Source organism: Cetorhinus maximus, chromosome 20, assembly GCF_964194155.1.
Source record: "Cetorhinus maximus chromosome 20, sCetMax3.hap1.1, whole genome shotgun sequence".
Taxonomy (NCBI): Eukaryota; Metazoa; Chordata; class Chondrichthyes; order Lamniformes; family Cetorhinidae; genus Cetorhinus; species Cetorhinus maximus.
In genome coordinates this window covers 41,858,904-41,877,395 of record NC_135898.1, presented here as the reverse complement: position 1 = coordinate 41,877,395, position 18,492 = coordinate 41,858,904, and the positions used below count along the sequence as shown (strand labels likewise).

Genomic DNA, 18,492 nt, shown 5'->3' with positions numbered 1-18,492 from the left:
TGACCTTTCTATGGCGCAGATGGTCTCCCCCCAACTTGCTGGCGGACAAGGTGGCATTAGCAGCTTGTACCATCTCCCCTTGTAGGGAGGAAAATGGAGTGGCGGGAAGCGAGATGCCTGGGTGGTTCCGGCGGCCTTGGAGGCGGGGCAATTGTTTCTAACGTGCCCCAAGCCTTGCAGGCGTGAGGCGGTCTGCTGTCCAAAACATGGAGTAGGAAGCCCCCTCATGCTCAACATTAATGCCCCGCTCTGTGCACTCCTCCCGGGCCAGGCAGACAAAAACCTGGAGCCGGAAGGAGTACACGTGGCAGAGGGCTGGCTCCTTGAGGCAGAGTGGTATTGGAGTGACCCCTGACCTACCCGAGTTGTTGGAGGTCGGTGGGGGGAGGAGCTCACTGGGGACAAAAGATGGGACATTGGAAATTCTAATCCTCTGGGCGGTGGCCTCCAGAGGGCCCACCGCCAGAAATGTCCCACCCACAGTGAGCCCCTTATCCAGGGCCAGGGGCACCGCCTGCTGTGACCTCAAGAAAATGATGGCTTTGCCATACATTTGAGGCTGCAACAATAGCTGAGGGGCCGACGACCCCAGCAAACCTCGATTGTCATGTCTGGCTGGGTGTAGCTCTTGACGCCCACGGTCTTAGTAAGGAGGTGAAAGGTGCCGGGTCCAAGGGAGCAGCTGCATCTGCATCTGTTTCCTTGGGGGTCCCTGCCACCGGTGACAGCACCGCCTCCACATTCAGCCGGGAAGGGGGCGACCCTGTCGCAGCCGTAGGGATGAGTCACACCCACCCCGAGCTCTATTCCCAAAAATATCCCACCCGGGGAAGAGGGGGAAAGGATGTTTGATCTCTCCCTCCAGAATGGCAACAACAGGGAGGGGAAGAGGAGGGGGGGAAAGGTACAGGGAGACACATGAAGGTAAGGGTAAAGGGTGCAGGGTGGGTGGGTGTCGCTGGGTGGAGTGGGGTTGAGGCCTTGCTGGTGTTCTTGTAGGGGGAGGGCGATGTCTTCACCTGGCAGCCGGTACTGCCTGGCACAGAGTCGGCACCATCCTTCTTCACCAAGCAGCACCAGCTACCTGGACTTAGACACTTAGAGAGTGCTCCTCACTCTCTCTCACTGTTAATGGTCCCGCTGCTCCTCTCACTCTCTCTCACTGTTAATGGCCCCGCTGCTCCTCTCACTCTCTCTCACTGTTAATGGTCCCGCTGCTCCTCTCACTCTCTCTCACTGTTAATGGCCCCGCTGCTCCTCTCTCTCTCACTGTTAATGGCCCCGATGCTCCTCTCGCTCTATCTCAGTTAAAGGCCCCACTTCTCCTCTCACTCTCTCTCACTCTGTTAATGGCCCCGCTTCTCCTCTCACTCTCTCTGACTCAGTTAATGGCCCCGCTTGTCTTCTCACTCTCTCTCACTTCTTAATGGCCCCGCTGCTCCTCACTCTCTCTCACTGTTAATGGCTCCGCTGCTCCTCTCGCTCTCTCACTGTTAATGGTCCCCCTGCTTCTCTCACTCTCTCTCACTGTTTATGGTCCCGCTGCTCTTCTCACTCTCTCTCACTGTGAATGGTCCCGCTGCTCCTCTCACTCTCCCTTACTGTTAATGGCCCCATTGATCCTCTCACTCTCTCTCACTTCTTAATGGCCCCGCTGCTCCTCTCACTCTCTCTCACTGTTAATGGCCCTGCTGCTCTTCTCACTCTCTCTCCCTGTTAATAAACCTGCTGCTCCTCTCACTCTCTCACTGTTAATGGCCCCGATGCTCCTCTCACTCTCTCTCACTGTTAAGGGTCCCGTTACTCCTCTCGCTCTCTCACTGTTAATGGCCCCGCTGCTCATCTCTCTCTCTCTCACTGTTAAGGGACCCGCTCCTCCTCTCGCTACCTCACTGTTAATATCCCCACTGCTCCTCTCGCTCTCTCTCAATGTTAATGGCCCCACTGCTCCTCTCGCTCTCTCTCAATGTTAATGGCCCCACTGCTCATCTCGCTCTCTCTCACTGTTAATGGCTCCACTGCTCCTCTCACTATCGCTCACTGTTAATGGCCCCGCTGCTGCTCTCACTGTTAATGGCCCTGCTGCTCCTCTCATTCTCTCTCACTGTTAATGGCCCCACTGATCCTCTCACTCTCTCTCACTTCTTAATGGTTCCGCTGCACCTCTCACTCTCTCATTGTTAATGGCACCGCTGCTCCTCTCGCTCTCTCACTGTTAATGACCCCGCTGCTCCTCTCACTCTCTCTCACTGTTAATGGCCCCGCTGTTCCTCTCACTCTCTCTCACTGTTAATGGCCCCGCTGTTCCTCTCACTCTCTCACGGTTAATGTCCCTGCTGCTCTTCTCACTCTCTCTCACTGTTAATGGCCCCGCTGCTCTTCTCACTCTCTCTCACTGTTAATGGTCCCACTGATCCTCTCACTCTCTCTCACTTCTTAATGGCCCCACTGCTCCTCTCATTCTCTCTCACGGTTAATGGCCCTGCTGCTCTTCTCGCTCTCTCTCCCTGTTAATAACCCTGCTGCTCCTCTCACTCTCTCTCACTGTTAATGGTCCCGCTGCTCCTCTCACTCTCTCTCACTGTTAATGGTCCCGGTGCTCCTCTCACTCTTTCTCACTGTTAATGGTCCCGCTGCTCCTCTCACTCTCTCTCACTGTTAATGGTCCCGCTGCCCCTCTCACTCTCTCACGGTTAATGTCCCTGCTGCTCCTCTCACTCTCACTCACTGTTAATGGCCCCGCTGCTGCTCTCACTGTTAATAGCCCCGCTGCTCCTCTCACTCTCTCTCACTGTGAATGGTCCCGCTGCTCCTCTCACTCTCCCTTACTGTTAATGGCCCCATTGATCCTCTCACTCTCTCTCACTTCTTAATGGCCCTGCTGCTTCTCTCACTCTCACTCACTGTTAATGGCCCCGCTGCTGCTCTCACTGTTAATAGCCCCGCTGCTCCTCTCACTCTCTCTCACTGTGAATGGTCCCGCTGCTCCTCTCACTCTCCCTTACTGTTAATAGCCCCGCTGCTCCTCTCACTCTCTCTCACTGTTAATGGCCCCACTGAACCTCTCACTCTCTCTCACTTCTTAATGGCCCCACTGCTCCTCTCACTCTCTCACTGTTAATGGTCCCGCTGCTCCTCTCTCACTCTCTCACTGTTAATGGCCCCGCTGCTCCTCTCTCTCTCACTGTTAATGGTCCTGCTGTTCATCTCGCTCTCTCACTGTGATTGCTCCCGCTGCTCCTCTCACTCTCCCTCACTGTTAATGGCCCCGCTGCTCCTCTCGCTCTCTCACTGTTAATGGCCCCGCTGCTCCTCTCACTCTCTCTCATTGTCAATGGCCCCCTTGCTCTTCTCACTCTCTCTCAGTTAATGGCCCCGCTGCTCCTCTCACACTCTCTCACTGTTAATGGCCCCGCTGCTCCTCTCTCACTCTCTCACTGTTAATGGCCCCGCTGCTCCTCTCACTCTCTCTCACTGTTAATGGCCCTCTTGCTCCTCTCGGTCTCTCACTGTTAATTGCCCCGCTGCTTCTCTTACTCTCCTGCTGTTAATGGCCCCTCTGCTTTTCGCGCTCTCGGGGAACCCGCACAGGGACGACACCAGGCCCAGCTGTAGGTGCTGAGGCACCACCGGGCCCAGGGTCACACCTCACCATGACATTGGCTCCAGATGTTCCTGTTTCCCCCGAGCTGGTGTCTTGGAGGGTCTGAAGCTCGGGCTGGAGTATGATTTGGGCCCGTTGTGTTGCATCCTCAGCGTGCTTGACCTTTCTATGGCGCAGATGGTCTCCCCCCAACTTGCTGGCGGACAAGGTGGCATTAGCAGCTTGTACCATCTCCCCTTGTAGGGAGGAAAATGGAGTGGCGGGAAGCGAGATGCCTGGGTGGTTCCGGCGGCCTTGGAGGCGGGGCAATTGTTTCTAACGTGCCCCAAGCCTTGCAGGCGTGAGGCGGTCTGCTGTCCAAAACATGGAGTAGGAAGCCCCCTCATGCTCAACATTAATGCCCCGCTCTGTGCACTCCTCCCGGGCCAGGCAGACAAAAACCTGGAGCCGGAAGGAGTACACGTGGCAGAGGGCTGGCTCCTTGAGGCAGAGTGGTATTGGAGTGACCCCTGACCTACCCGAGTTGTTGGAGGTCGGTGGGGGGAGGAGCTCACTGGGGACAAAAGATGGGACATTGGAAATTCTAATCCTCTGGGCGGTGGCCTCCAGAGGGCCCACCGCCAGAAATGTCCCACCCACAGTGAGCCCCTTATCCAGGGCCAGGGGCACCGCCTGCTGTGACCTCAAGAAAATGATGGCTTTGCCATACATTTGAGGCTGCAACAATAGCTGAGGGGCCGACGACCCCAGCAAACCTCGATTGTCATGTCTGGCTGGGTGTAGCTCTTGACGCCCACGGTCTTAGTAAGGAGGTGAAAGGTGCCGGGTCCAAGGGAGCAGCTGCATCTGCATCTGTTTCCTTGGGGGTCCCTGCCACCGGTGACAGCACCGCCTCCACATTCAGCCGGGAAGGGGGCGACCCTGTCGCAGCCGTAGGGATGAGTCACACCCACCCCGAGCTCTATTCCCAAAAATATCCCACCCGGGGAAGAGGGGGAAAGGATGTTTGATCTCTCCCTCCAGAATGGCAACAACAGGGAGGGGAAGAGGAGGGGGGGAAAGGTACAGGGAGACACATGAAGGTAAGGGTAAAGGGTGCAGGGTGGGTGGGTGTCGCTGGGTGGAGTGGGGTTGAGGCCTTGCTGGTGTTCTTGTAGGGGGAGGGCGATGTCTTCACCTGGCAGCCGGTACTGCCTGGCACAGAGTCGGCACCATCCTTCTTCACCAAGCAGCACCAGCTACCTGGACTTAGACACTTAGAGAGTGCTCCTCACTCTCTCTCACTGTTAATGGTCCCGCTGCTCCTCTCACTCTCTCTCACTGTTAATGGCCCCGCTGCTCCTCTCACTCTCTCTCACTGTTAATGGTCCCGCTGCTCCTCTCACTCTCTCTCACTGTTAATGGCCCCGCTGCTCCTCTCTCTCTCACTGTTAATGGCCCCGATGCTCCTCTCGCTCTATCTCAGTTAAAGGCCCCGCTTCTCCTCTCACTCTCTCTCACTCTGTTAATGGCCCCGCTTCTCCTCTCACTCTCTCTGACTCAGTTAATGGCCCCGCTTGTCTTCTCACTCTCTCTCACTTCTTAATGGCCCCGCTGCTCCTCACTCTCTCTCACTGTTAATGGCTCCACTGCTCCTCTCGCTCTCTCACTGTTAATGGTCCCCCTGCTTCTCTCACTCTCTCTCACTGTTAATGGTCCCTCTGCTCCTCTCACTCTCTTTCACTGTTAATGGCACCACTGCTCCTCTCACTCTATCTCACAGTTAATGGTCCCGCTGCTCCTCTCACTCTCTCTCACTGTTAATGGTCCCGCTGCTCCTCTCACTCTCTCTCACAGTTAATAGCCCTGCTGCTCCTCTCAGTCTTTCTCACAGTTAATGGCCCCGCTGCTCCTCTCACTCTCTCTCACGGTTAATGACCCTGCTGCTCTTCTCGCTCTCTCCCTGTTAATAACCCTGCTGCTCCTCTCACTCTCTCTCACTGTTAATGGTCCCACTGCTCATCTCACTGTTAATGGTCCCGGTGCTCCTATCACTCTCTCTCATTGTTAATGGTCCCGCTGCCCCTCTCACTCTCTCACGGTTAATGTCCCTGCTGCTCTTCTCACTCTCTCTCCCTGTTAATAACCCTGCTGCTCCTCTTACTCTCGCTCACTGTTAATGGCCCCGCTGCTGCTCTCACTGTTAATAGCCCCGCTGCTCCTCTCACTCTCTCTCACTGTTAATGGTCCCGCTGTCCTCTCACTCTCTCTCACTGTTAATGGTCCCGGTGCTCCTATCACTCTCTCTCACTGTTAATGGTCCCGCTGCCCCTCTCACTCTCTCACGGTTAATGTCCCTGCTGCTCTTCTCACTCTCTCTCCCTGTTAATAACCCTGCTGCTCCTCTTACTCTCGCTCACTGTTAATGGCCCCGCTGCTGCTCTCACTGTTAATAGCCCCGCTGCTCCTCTCACTCTCTCTCACTGTTAATGGTCCCGCTGTCCTCTCACTCTCTCTCACTGTTAATGGTCCCGCTGTTCATCTCGCTCTTTCACTGTGAATGGTCCCGCTGCTCCTCTCACTCTCCCTCATTGTTAATGGCCCCATTGATCCTCTCACTCTCTCTCACTTCTTAATGGCCCCCCTGCTTCTCTCACTGTTAATGGCCCCGCTGCTCCTCTCGCTCTCTCTCACTGTTAATGGCCCCGTTGCTCCTCTCGATCTCTCACTGTTAATGGCCCCGCTGCTCCTCTCACTCTCTCACTGTTAATGGCCCCGCTGCTCCTCTTCCACTCTCACTGTTAATGGCCCCGCTGCTCCTCTCACTCTCTCTCACTGTTAATGGCCCCGCTGCTCCTCTCACTTTCTCTCACTGTTAATTGCCCCGTTGCTCCTCTTCCTCTCTCACTGTGAATGGCACCGCTGCTCCTCTCACTCTCTCACGGTTAATGGCCCCGCTGCTCCTCTCATAGTTAATGGCCCCGCTGCTCCTCTCACTCTCTGTCACAGTTAATGGCCGCGCTGCTCCTCTCACTCTCTCTCACGGTTATTGGCCCTGCTGCTCTTCTCGCTCTCTCTCCCTGTTAATAACCCTGCTGCTCCTCTCACTCTCTCTCACAGTTAATGGCCCCGCTGCTCCTCTCATTCTCTCTCACGGTTAATGGCCCTGCTGCTCTTCTCGCTCTCTCTCCCTGTTAATAACCCTGCTGCTCCTCTCACTCTCTCTCACTGTTAATGGTCCCGCTGCTCCTCTCACTCTCTCTCACTGTTAATGGTCCCGGTGCGCCTCTCACTCTTTCTCACTGTTAATGGTCCCGCTGCTCCTCGCACTCTCTCTCACTGTTAATGGTCCTGCTGCCCCTCTCACTCTCTCACGGTTAATGTCCCTGCTGCTCCTCTCACTCTCGCTCACTGTTAATGGCCCCGCTGCTGCTCTCACTGTTAATAGCCCCGCTGCTCCTCTCACTCTCTCTCACTGTTAATGGCCCCATTGATCCTCTCACTCTCTCTGACTTCTTAATGGCCCTGCTGCTTCTCTCATTCTCTCACTGTTAATGTCCCTGCTGCTCATCTCACTCTCTCTCCCTGTTAATAACCCTGCTGCTCTTCTCACTCTCTCTCCCTTTTAATAACCCTGCTGCTCCTCTCAGTCTCCCTCATTGTTAATGGCCCCACTGCTCCTCTCACTCTCTCTCACTGTTAATGGTCCCGCTGCTCCTCTCACTCTCGCTCACAGTTAATGGCCCCTCTGCTCCTCTCAGTCTCTCTCACTGTTAATGGTCCCGCTACTCCTCTCACTCTCGCTCACAGTTAACGGCCCCGCTGCTGCTCTCACTGTTAATGGCCCCTCTGCTCCTCTCACTCTCTATCACTGTTAATGGTCCCGCTGCTCCTCTCACTCTCTCTCACTGTTAATGGTCCCTCTGCTCCTCTCACTCTCTTTCACTGTTAATGGCACCACTGCTCCTCTCACTCTCTCTCACAGTTAATGGTCCCGCTGCTCCTCTCACTCTCTCTCACTGTTAATGGTCCCGCTGCTCCTCTCACTCTCTCTCACAGTTAATAGCCCCGCTGCTCCTCTCTCTTTCTCACAGTTAATGGCCCCGGTGCTCCTATCACTCTCTCTCACTGTTAATGGTCCCGCTGCCCCTCTCACTCTCTCACGGTTAATGTCCCTGCTGCTCTTCTCACTCTCTCTCCCTGTTAATAACCCTGCTGCTCCTCTCACTCTCTCTCAATGTCAATGGTCCCGCTGCTCCTCTCACTCTCTCTCACTGTTAATAACCCTGCTGCTCCTCTTACTCTCGCTCACTGTTAATGGCCCCGCTGCTGCTCTCACTGTTAATAGCCCCGCTGCTCCTCTCACTCTCTCTCACTGTTAATGGTCCCGCTGTCCTCTCACTCTCTCTCACTGTTAATGGTCCCGCTGCTCCTCTCTCTCTCACTGTTAATGGTCCCGCTGTTCATCTCGCTCTCTCACTGTGAATGGTCCCGCTGCTCCTCTCACTCTCCCTCATTGTTAATGGCCCCATTGATCCTCTCACTCTCTCTCACTTCTTAATGGCCCCCCTGCTTCTCTCACTGTTAATGGCCCCGCTGCTCCTCTCGATCTCTCACTGTTAATGGCCCCGCTGCTCCTCTTCCACTCTCACTGTTAATGGCCCCGCTGCTCCTCTCACTCTCTCTCACAGTTAATGGCCCCGCTGCTCCTCTCGATCTCTCACTGTTAATGGCCCCGCTGCTCCTGTCACTCTCTCACTGTTAATGGCCCCGCTGCTCCTCTTCCACTCTCACTGTTAATGGCCCCGCTGCTCCTCTCACTCTCTCTCACAGTTAATGGCCCCGCTGCTCCTCTCACTTTCTCTCACTGTTAATTGCCCCGTTGCACATCTTCCTCTCTCACTGTGAATGGCACCGCTGCTCCTCTCACTCTCTCACGGTTAATGGCCCCGCTGCTCCTCTCATAGTTAATGGCCCCGCTGCTCCTCTCACTCTCTGTCACAGTTAATGGCCGCGCTGCTCCTCTCACTCTCTCTCACGGTTATTGGCCCTGCTGCTCTTCTCGCTCTCTCTCCCTGTTAATAACCCTGCTGCTCCTCTCACTCTCTCTCACAGTTAATGGCCCCGCTGCTCCTCTCATTCTCTCTCACGGTTAATGGCCCTGCTGCTCTTCTCGCTCTCTCTCCCTGTTAATAACCCTGCTGCTCCTCTCACTCTCTCTCACTGTTAATGGTCCCGCTGCTCCTCTCACTCTCTCTCACTGTTAATGGTCCCGGTGCTCCTCTCACTCTTTCTCACTGTTAATGATCCCGCTGCTCCTCTCACTCTCTCTCACTGTTAATGGTCCCGCTGCCCCTCTCACTCTCTCACGGTTAATGTCCCTGCTGCTCCTCTCACTCTCGCTCACTGTTAATGGCCCCGCTGCTGCTCTCACTGTTAATAGCCCCGCTGCTCCTCTCACTCTCTCTCACTGTGAATGGTTCCGCTGCTCCTCTCACTCTCCCTTACTGTTAATGGCCCCATTGATCCTCTCACTCTCTCTCACTTCTTAATGGCCCCGTTGCTCCTCTCACTCTCTCACGGTTAATGTCCCTGCTGCTCATCTCACTCTCTCTCCCTGTTAATAACCCTGCTGCTCTTCTCACTCTCTCTCCCTTTTAATAACCCTGCTGCTCCTCTCAGTCTCTCTCATTGTTAATGGCCCCACTGCTCCTCTCACTCTCTCTCACTGTTAATGGTCCCACTGCTCCTCTTCCTCTCTCACTGTTAATGGTCCCGCTACTCTCACTCTCGCTCACAGTTAACGGCCCCGCTGCTGCTCTCACTGTTAATGGCCCCTCTGCTCCTCTCACTCTCTCTCACTGTTGATGGTCCCACTGCTCCTCTCACTCTCTCTCATTGTTAATGGTCCCACTGCTCCTCTCTCACTCTCTCACTGTTAATGGCCCCGCTGCTCCTCTCTCTCTCACTGTTAATGGTCCCGCTGTTCATCTCGCTCTCTCACTGTGAATGGTCCCGCTGCTCCTCTCACTCTCTCTCACTGTTAATGGCCCCACTGATCCTCTCACTCTCTCTCACTTCTTAATGGCCCCACTGCTCCTCTCACTCTCTCACTGTTAATGGTCCCGCTGCTCCTCTCTCACTCTCTCACTGTTAATGGCCCCGCTGCTCCTCTCTCTCTCACTGTTAATGGTCCTGCTGTTCATCTCGCTCTCTCACTGTGAATGCTCCCGCTGCTCCTCTCACTCTCCCTCCCTGTTAATGGCCCCGCTGCTCCTCTCGCTCTCTCACTGTTAATGGCCCCGCTGCTCCTCTCACTCTCTCTCATTGTCAATGGCCCCCTAGCTCTCTCGATCTCTCACTGTTAATGGCCCCCTTGCTCCTCTCGCTCTCTCTCAGTTAATGGCCCCGCTGCACCTCTCACTCTCTCTCACTGTTAATGGCCCCGCTGCTACTCTCACTCTCTCTCACTGTTATCTGGCCCCGCTGCTCCTCTCACTCTCTCTCACTGGTAATGGCCCCGCTGCTCCTCTCACTCTCTCTCACTGTTAATGGCCCCGCTGCTCCTATCACTGTCTCTCACTGTTAATGGCCCTCTTGCTCCTCTCGGTCTCTCACTGTTAATTGCCCCGCTGCTTCTCTCCAACACAACAGGCCTTCCTGTCCTGTAACACCTCTTCTCTCTCTCTCTCTCTCCTCCAAGTCTTCAGGCCTCAGGCCTTTCAGCCTCCAGGCCCCTACTGCCCTGGCAACAACACCAGCAGCAACAGCAAAACAAACAGGTGGTAAAGTCCCGAGGAGCCTGAGGGAAAGGCAACAACACCAACTCAACACTTCAACAGCCACGGCAACATCAAGAGCAGCAACTCCTCAGCAGCCACATTCGATTCCAATCAGTTGCCCAGCCTGGGCATGGGTGTTAATCACTAGTACATACTGTTCACTATTGTCAATAGAGTCCAAGAATGTCTCCCTGCCTATGACTCATTGTTCTGATGGGCAGTGTTCTTGTCAGTTCGATGTGAAACCTTTCTGCACAAGATAAAAGTGATGGTCCAGCCTCACACTCCCTAGAAACATTAGTGATGCCTATACCTCGGCAGTGCTGGTCATTGTCGCCAGAATGTCGTGGGCAGGCGCCACAGAGTTCCATCATTTTCTCTGTGTGCTCTCAGCACCTTTGAGGTGGGGGTGGCCCCCATCACTTCAGCAGCTGTGACCAGTGACGCTGTGCTCCTGAAGGGCTCAGGTGCTGAAGGCGGACAAAGCATCAGATGCTTCTAAAGTTTCATGGCTGCGACTCTATGATATGACCCTGATCACAGAGCGCAAACGAGCTGCCCTCAGCCAGACAGGAGTCAGACATTCTCAGAGGCTATGTGAAGATTCATGGAGTGTCCTCACTGCATGTTGTTGTCATCCTCCTGCAATCGAGCGACTATTAGGGCCTCCACTGCATCTCCATGACAGGAGCATTCGCACAGAGGGTATTCACACTGCCATAAGCCAGACTGGAGTCAAACATTCACAGATGTGATCTAGCAGCTATGAGGGCCTCCCGAGCACGCCTGCCTTGTCTAGCCAGTGCAAGGGCCTCATTCACATTATTGCCACATTCGAGGACCTCCTCACCCTCATCCCCATCGGCATCCTCCTCATCAAGGAGACCTCCAGCTCCTCCATCTCCTCCTCAACCAGCTCCTCTCCTCGTTCCAGTGCCAGGTTATAAAGGGCACAGCAGACGACGATGATGCGTGACACCCTCTATGGATTATTTGGAGGGCTCCACCAGACTGTTCCATGCACTGGAACCACGTATTCAGCATCCTGATGGACTGCTTCACCAAGTTGTGAGTTGCAGCATTAGTCTCGTTGTACCGTCGCTCTGCTGCAGTCTGAGGCCACCGCACGGGTGTCATCAGCCACGGCCTCTGCGGGTAGCCCTTGTCCCCGAGGAGCCATCCCTGCAGCCTCTGTGGACCCTGGAAGACTGCAGGGATCTGCGACCGACTGAGAATGTGGGCGTCGTGCACACTCCCAGGAAACCGTGCGCAGACCTGCAGGATGCGTTTCTGGTGGTCGCACATCAGCTGCACATTCAGCGAATGGAATCCCCTGTGGTTGATGTAGTCCGCTGTGTGTTGTGACGGAGACCTGAGTGCCACATGGGTTCAGTTGATGGCACCCTGCGCCTGAGAAACCCAAGAAATGGACAAATCCAATCGCTCTTGCATCCTGGCTCTCTTGGTCCTGGGCGTAATGTAAAAAGTTGTGTGCCCTCACCAAGGTGGCATCTGTGATTTTCAGGATGCATTTATGGGTGGTGGCTTGTGATCTCCCATCTATGGAGCTCTAAAGGACACTGGCATGGAAATTGAGTGCCACAGCCACTGGCAGTGGATGCCCCCCATGTCCCGGTGGTGCCACATCTTGCAGCAGGTGGCAGATGTGACCGACCAGTTCTCTAGACATGATCAGTCTTCGACGACACTGGTTCTCGGTCATCTGCAGGAATGAAAGGCTCTAGACCCTGGACGTTGCTAGACGTTGACCAGCGACGGCTCGCTGTGGCTTTTTGGTAGCATGGGCGGGAGCCCCAGCCACCCCTTCTTCCTGAATTTGCTGCTCCTCCCTCTGGCAGCCAGGAGGCTCAGTCGCTCCCTCCTCCATCGTCTTCGCTCTCTGTACCCATGAGGCTTACAGCTGTTCACCAGGCTTCATGATCCTGATGTTGTACTCCTGCAGGATGAAAGAGAGAGATGTGTGGGTTAGCTTGGGTGGCCTAAAAACCTGTCTTGATTAAGTCTGAAGGCCCTTTAACTCATCCTGGAGTGTGCTGGCCACCACTTGGATGGCTGGAGATTAGTGTGCTGCACGGCTGCCCAAAACCCCACCGATCTCCACCCCACTCCACTTGACTGATTGGCGGCAGCTTTGCTCACTGGCCTGCATGCTGTACTCTCAGCTCAGACACAGGCATTCTCCTAACCCGCACTGCAAGGCCGCACTGTTAGCTTGAACCATGGGGGAGACTGGTCCAAACCCGGATGATGACATTTCAAGGGGCTGTGAGCGTCTCCACCAGTGACTGCTCCATATCCAGCTTTAGCGAGGAGATTGTACAACATGTGCAGGTGTCCAACTTCTGCAGTCCACTAGAACGCTCATTAGTTTGCAGTCTGTGCCCCAGGGGTGAAAAGCTGTGGAGCGCTTTGAGGTCTCTGCGTTTCTTGAGTGGGCAGAGAAGCATGAAGCCCAACTCCAATTATATCAATGTGATTGTGCCTGAACTATCTCAGTTGCAGAGGAATGGTCACTTTATACAAGGTGTCCCCAATGGGTGGCCGCTTCCCTTGCCCACCCTACCCCCCCACCCCGAATGCATGTGCATTCAACCACGAGCCACCCCCGCCCTCCCAAAAGTCACCTCAACCTCAGAGCTGCCCTTGCACCCCCCCCCCCCCAAACCCCCAACCCCCCATCCCCCCCCCCCCCAAACTCCGTTATACCATTATAGAATGGAACATCAGAGATTAGAATAACAGGTATGGCTGCTAGTCTGGCAGAGTGGTCGAGTATTATAGCCACATGTTTGGTTAGATTATCAGATATCACGAAGAATTGTACAATAGGACACTTCAGTTGCAAATGGTGAACTTGCCGCACTTATGTGTTATATCTTGAACTTTTGAATTAAATCAATGTCCTCCTGCTTTGAAAACTTTTGGTTGAGTTTATCACTGAGGACACCGCCGAAGGTGCGCTAGTCGGCGCTATTGCCTATTCCCTGTTAAATAGGGATGGCTCCACAGGCTGAAATCATCTAAACTACAGGAAATTTATCCCCTCCCTCATTTCTTATTGCAATGGGATCACATCATTCCCACTTTACTCCCCATCATTCATCAACCTGCATTGTGTGCAGTTATGTTAAACATGCGACCTGACCTGTGGCAAGGCATTTGGAAAGATGCATGCATGAAATACGGTTTAAAAGTAGATGTATTGACACCGGGGTGAAGGTCACTGTACCGAGGATTTCTGGATCAAACTTTGAAAGTTGGATAAAAGGACAACTCAACCACGACTGTCAACCATTTATTGAATTAAAACATATATATTTTTAAAAACGTATAAATTGCTATAGCGATGATATGAAGATATTTCAAGTTTCTAACTGGATCTTGACTGGTCCTGTTTAGCTTCTCTTATGTCAAAATGCACCTTGAGCTAAGGTGCTAAACCGTAAACAGAACCGTTCCCATTGTGGTTTAAAACCTGAGTGCGATTGTACTTGGCCAGTGCGCGTCTCCTGACCTGCACCTTCTTATCTGGGTTTGAATTTTATTATTCTTTTAAAAAAAAAACGAGATTTAAACTCCAATATTGTGGGGCAATTAACTGTTTTTGCCGCAGTTTTAGTGTTTGGGAAAACTTTCAGCTGGAAGAGTCCGACCCAGCGGGAGCAGGGACACAGTCTCAACAGGGGGGGAGAGGGAGAGGGAGAGGGGAGGTGTCCCCTGGGCGGGGGGGGGGGTGGATTCAAAGCAAAGGCGAAATGGGGAACATCCAGTCTTCCAAAGGGCTTTGCAACCCGGAAAATCTCTGGAGATAAAGCAGGAGGAGGGCGGGAGGGGGATGAGGGAGGGGGAGAGGTTGAGTTGCATGTTCTCTATGGGCCTGTAGGCGCCACGCTTGCTTTCTACATGGAGCTTTGACGTAAGGCAGGACGGGCCAGTGTGTTCACGGGGATCAGCTCCAGTCAGCGAGGATTTCCGGGAGGACGAGAGGCGCAACTGTTGAGAGAAAGCCTTTTAACTACAAGCACTTCCCGACTGGCCTGTCTCCCTCAGTGTTCTTCTCCCCCCACCCCTACCCCCTCCCCAAACTTCTCCAAAGAGGCACTGGGACACACTCCGGGGAGTTGGCCACAGCCGGTTCAGCTCCCTGAAAGTTCAGCAAAGTCGGCGGGCACTTTGGGAAGTTGTCGGTTGGCTGGAGGCCGCCCCCACCCCCCCCTCTCTCTCTCTCTCTCCCCCCGGGATTAGCATGGGCACGCTGCGGGATCTGCAGTATGCTCTACAGGAGAAGATTGAGGAGCTGAGGCAGCGGGACGCCCTGATAGACGAGCTGGAGCTGGAGCTGGACCAGAAGGATGACCTGATCCAGAGGCTGCAGAATGAGCTGGACAAGTATCGCTCAGTTATCAAGCCCGCCAGCAAGCAGAGCCCTAACCAGGCTGCGGGCACCGTGCAGGAGCAGCGCACCAAGCGCCAGGCCATCTCGGCGGAACCCACTGCCTTCGACATCCAGGACCTCAGCCACGTTACTCTTCCATTCTATCCGAAAAGTGCACAGTAAGCAGCCGGCAGTATACCTTCCACATCTCACTCGGTCACTTTACACACACACACACACACACATGACCAGGAGAGCTGCCCTCTGCTCTCCCTACTCCAGTCACTGTCGGGTTAACCTGGAACATCTCAGCAGACACTCAGCTTTCTCTAACCGCTCTCACCGCCACAACACCTAGCAGAGCGCTGAGTGAGTGTGTCAGTGTCTGTCAGGTAGGGAGGGTCATGAGGGAGCCGGCTGTGTTGGAGTGACTGCTCTTCGTTAAACCTTGTTAGACCAAGAGAGTAAGAGAAGAACGAGAAGCTGAGCCCAGGGACTGGAACTAGGAAAGGAAATTATACCGAATGGACAATAACCGAGCAGACTGGGGCTAGGGTTAGAGTAGAGATGAATGGGAATGTCGTTCTAAGCGAGTGGGTGTGAGAGTAAGAGTGGGTAACCGGATCATATTGTGGGATTGCGAGTGTTATGTGAGAAAGGGTATGAGTAACTGAGGTAATGTGAGGGATTTGTGTGAGGGTAATTAGCTCAGTGGCAGTGAGAGCGAACTGAGAGTCTCATGTGTGTGTGACAGACTGTGTGTGTGAGACAGACTGTGTGCGTGTGAGTGACAGACTGTGTGTGTGTGTGACAGACTGTGTGTGAGACAGACTGTGTGTGTGTGAGACAGACTGTGTGTGTGTGTGACAGACTGTGTGTGAGTGACAGACTGTGTGTGTGAGTGACAGACTGTGTGTGTGTGAGTGACAGACTGTGTGTGCGTGAGTGACAGACTGTGTGTGTGTGAGTGACAGACTGTGTGTGTGTGTGACAGACTGTGTGCGTGAGTGACAGACTGTGTACGTGCGTGCGAGAGTGACAGACTGTGTGTGTGTGAGTGACAGACTGTGTGTGCGTGAGTGACAGACTGTGTGTGCGAGTGACAGACTGTGTGTGTGTGAGTGACAGACTGTGTGTGCGTGAGTGACAGACTGTGTGTGTGAGTGACAGACTGTGTGTGTGAGTGACAGACTGTGTGTGTGAGTGACAGACTGTGTGTGCGTGAGTGACAGACTGTGTGTGTGTGAGTGACAGACTGTGTGTGCGTGCGTGCGAGAGTGACAGACTGTGTGTGTGTGAGTGACAGACTGTGTGTGCGTGAGTGACAGACTGTGTGTGTGAGTGACAGACTGTGTGTGTGAGTGACAGACTGTGTGCGTGAGTGACAGACTGTGTGTGTGTGAGTGACAGACTGTGTGTGCGTGCGTGCGAGATGACAGACTGTGTGCATGCGTGCGAGAGTAACAGACTGTGTGCGTGCGTGCGAGAGTGACAGACTGTGTATGCGTGTGCGAGAGTGACAGACTGTGTGCGTGTGCGCAAGAGTGACAGACTGTGTGTGCGTGCGTGCGAGAGTGACAGACTGTGTGTGCGTGCGTGCGAGAGTGACAGACTGTGTGTGCGTGCGTGCGAGAGTGACAGACTGTGTGTGCGTGCGTGCGAGAGTGACAGACTGTGTGTGCGTGCGTGCGAGAGTGACAGACTGTGTGTGCGTGCGTGCGAGAGTGACAGTGTGTGTGTGCGTGCGAGAGTGACAGACTGTGTGTGCGTGCGAGAGTGACAGACTGTGTGTGCGTGCGAGAGTGACAGACTGTGTGTGCGTGCGAGAGTGACAGACTGTGTGTGCGTGTGAGAGTGACAGACCGTGTGTGCGTGTGAGAGTGACAGACCGTGTGTGCGTGTGAGAATGACAGACTGTGCGTGCGTGTGAGAGTGACAGAATGTGCGTGCGTGTGAGAGTGACAGACTGTGCGTGCGTGTGAGAGTGACAGACTGTGTGTGCGTGTGAGAGTGACAGACTGTGCGTGCGTGTGAGAGTGACAGACTGTGTCTTTTTAGGTCAATATGTAGAGGGTCCAACAAGGGACAGTGCAGTGCTGGACCTAATTCTGGGGAATGAATCCGGACAGCTGGCTGAGGTGGTGGTGGTGGGGGAGCATTTTAGTGATAGCGACCACAACATGGTACAATTTAAGCTTGTTATGGACAAAGAAATAGACAAGTTGCAAAAAAATGTTTTGAATTGTGGGAGAGGGGATTTTAATAAAATAAGGCAGGATCTGGCCAAGGTAGACTGGGAACAGTTACTTGTGGGGAAATCTACACAAGAGCAGTGGGGGTTGTTCAAAAAGGAAATGGGGAGGGTACAGGCTCAACATGTTCCCTCTAGGGTGATAGGAAGGAGTAACTAACCCAGAGAACCATGGATGACCAGAGATATTCAGGTTACGATGAGAAGGAAAAGAGAAGCTTTTAGCAGGTACAAAGGAAGCAAATCAGGCATTACTGGAGTACAGAAAGTGGAGGGTGGAGCTTAAGAAAGCAATTAGGAGAGCAAAGAGGGAAAAAGAGAAAGCTCTGGCTGGTAAAAGTAGGGAAAATCCCAAGATATTCTATAAGTATATCAATGGGAAGAGGATAACCAGGGAAAGAGTAGGGCCCATTAGGGACCAAGGGGGCAATCTATGGGTGGAGCCAGAGGACATCGCTAGAGTGTTGAACGAATACTTCACATCTGTTTTCACCCAAGAGAATGAGAATGAAGGTATCGAACGCAGGGAGAGAGACTGCAAGGTTCTTGAGCAAATTGATATGGGGAGTGACAAGGTATTGGAGGTGTTGGCAGACTTAAAAGTGGACAGATCTCCAGGTCCGGATGATTTGTGTCCCAGACTGCTGAGGGAGGTAAGGGAGGAGATCGCAGGGGCTCTGACCCAAATTTTAAATTCCTCTCTGGCCACGGGGGAGGTGCCAGAGGACTGGAGAACAGCTAATGTGGTTCCGCTATTTAAGAAGAGTTGTAGAGTTAAGCCAGGGAACTACAGGCCAGTGAGTCTCACATCAGTGGTAGGGAAACTATTAGAGAAAATTCTGAAGGAGAGAATCTATCTCCAATTGGAGAGGCAAGGTTTGATCAGGGATAGTCAAATTTGATTGAATTTTTTGAGGAGGTGACCAAGTGTGTAGATGAGGGTAGTGTAGTTGATGTAGTTTATATGTATTTCAGCAAAGCCTTTGACAAGGCCCTCCCACATGGGAGGCTTATAAAGAAGGCATATGCACATGGGATACAGGGTAATTTGATAAGGTGGATTCAAAATTGGCTTAGTTGTAGGAGACAGAGGGTGATGACAGAAGGATGCTTTAGTGACTGGAAGCCAGTGTCCAGTGACGTACCACGGGGATCTGTGCTGGGTCCCCTATTATTCGTCATTTATATAAACGACATAGATGACACTGGGGGGGGGTGTAGGATTAGTAAGTTTGCAGATGACACAAAGATTGGTCGGGTGGTTAACGGTGAGGTTGAGTGTCTTGGGCTACAGGACGATATAGACGGGATGGTCAAATGGGAAGATAAGTGGCAGACGGAATTTAACCCTGAAAAGTATGAGGTGATACATTTTGAAAGGAGTAATTTGACAAGGAAGTATTCAATGAACGGCATGACACTAGGAAGCTCTGAGGAACAAAGGGACCTTGGCGTATGTGTCCATAGATCTCTGAAGGCG

General features: G+C 53.4%; 1 protein-coding gene and 1 long non-coding RNA gene across 4 annotated transcripts in view; both read left to right on the top strand.

The window, feature by feature from the left end:
- The window catches only part of prkg1b (protein kinase cGMP-dependent 1b), an 855,320-nt gene that overhangs the window by 122,331 nt on the left and 714,497 nt on the right, over nt 1–18,492 (top strand). For 2 of the 3 annotated variants that reach the window (XM_078565943.1, XM_078565942.1), the window contains exon 1: nt 14,245–14,940. The exons of the other annotated variant lie outside the window; for it this stretch is intronic. In XM_078565943.1, coding sequence (XP_078422069.1) covers nt 14,633–14,940 — 308 coding nt within the window. In that variant the 5' untranslated portion in view covers nt 14,245–14,632. Of the gene's footprint in view, nt 1–14,244; nt 14,941–18,492 lie in introns of those variants that run through there. 3 annotated transcript variants of the gene reach the window in all.
- LOC144695045 (uncharacterized) lies at nt 15,353–17,310 on the top strand. Its single transcript, XR_013579851.1, has 4 exons — nt 15,353–15,536; nt 15,632–16,072; nt 16,201–16,465; nt 16,571–17,310. It is a non-coding gene; the product is annotated as an uncharacterized LOC144695045 (long non-coding RNA).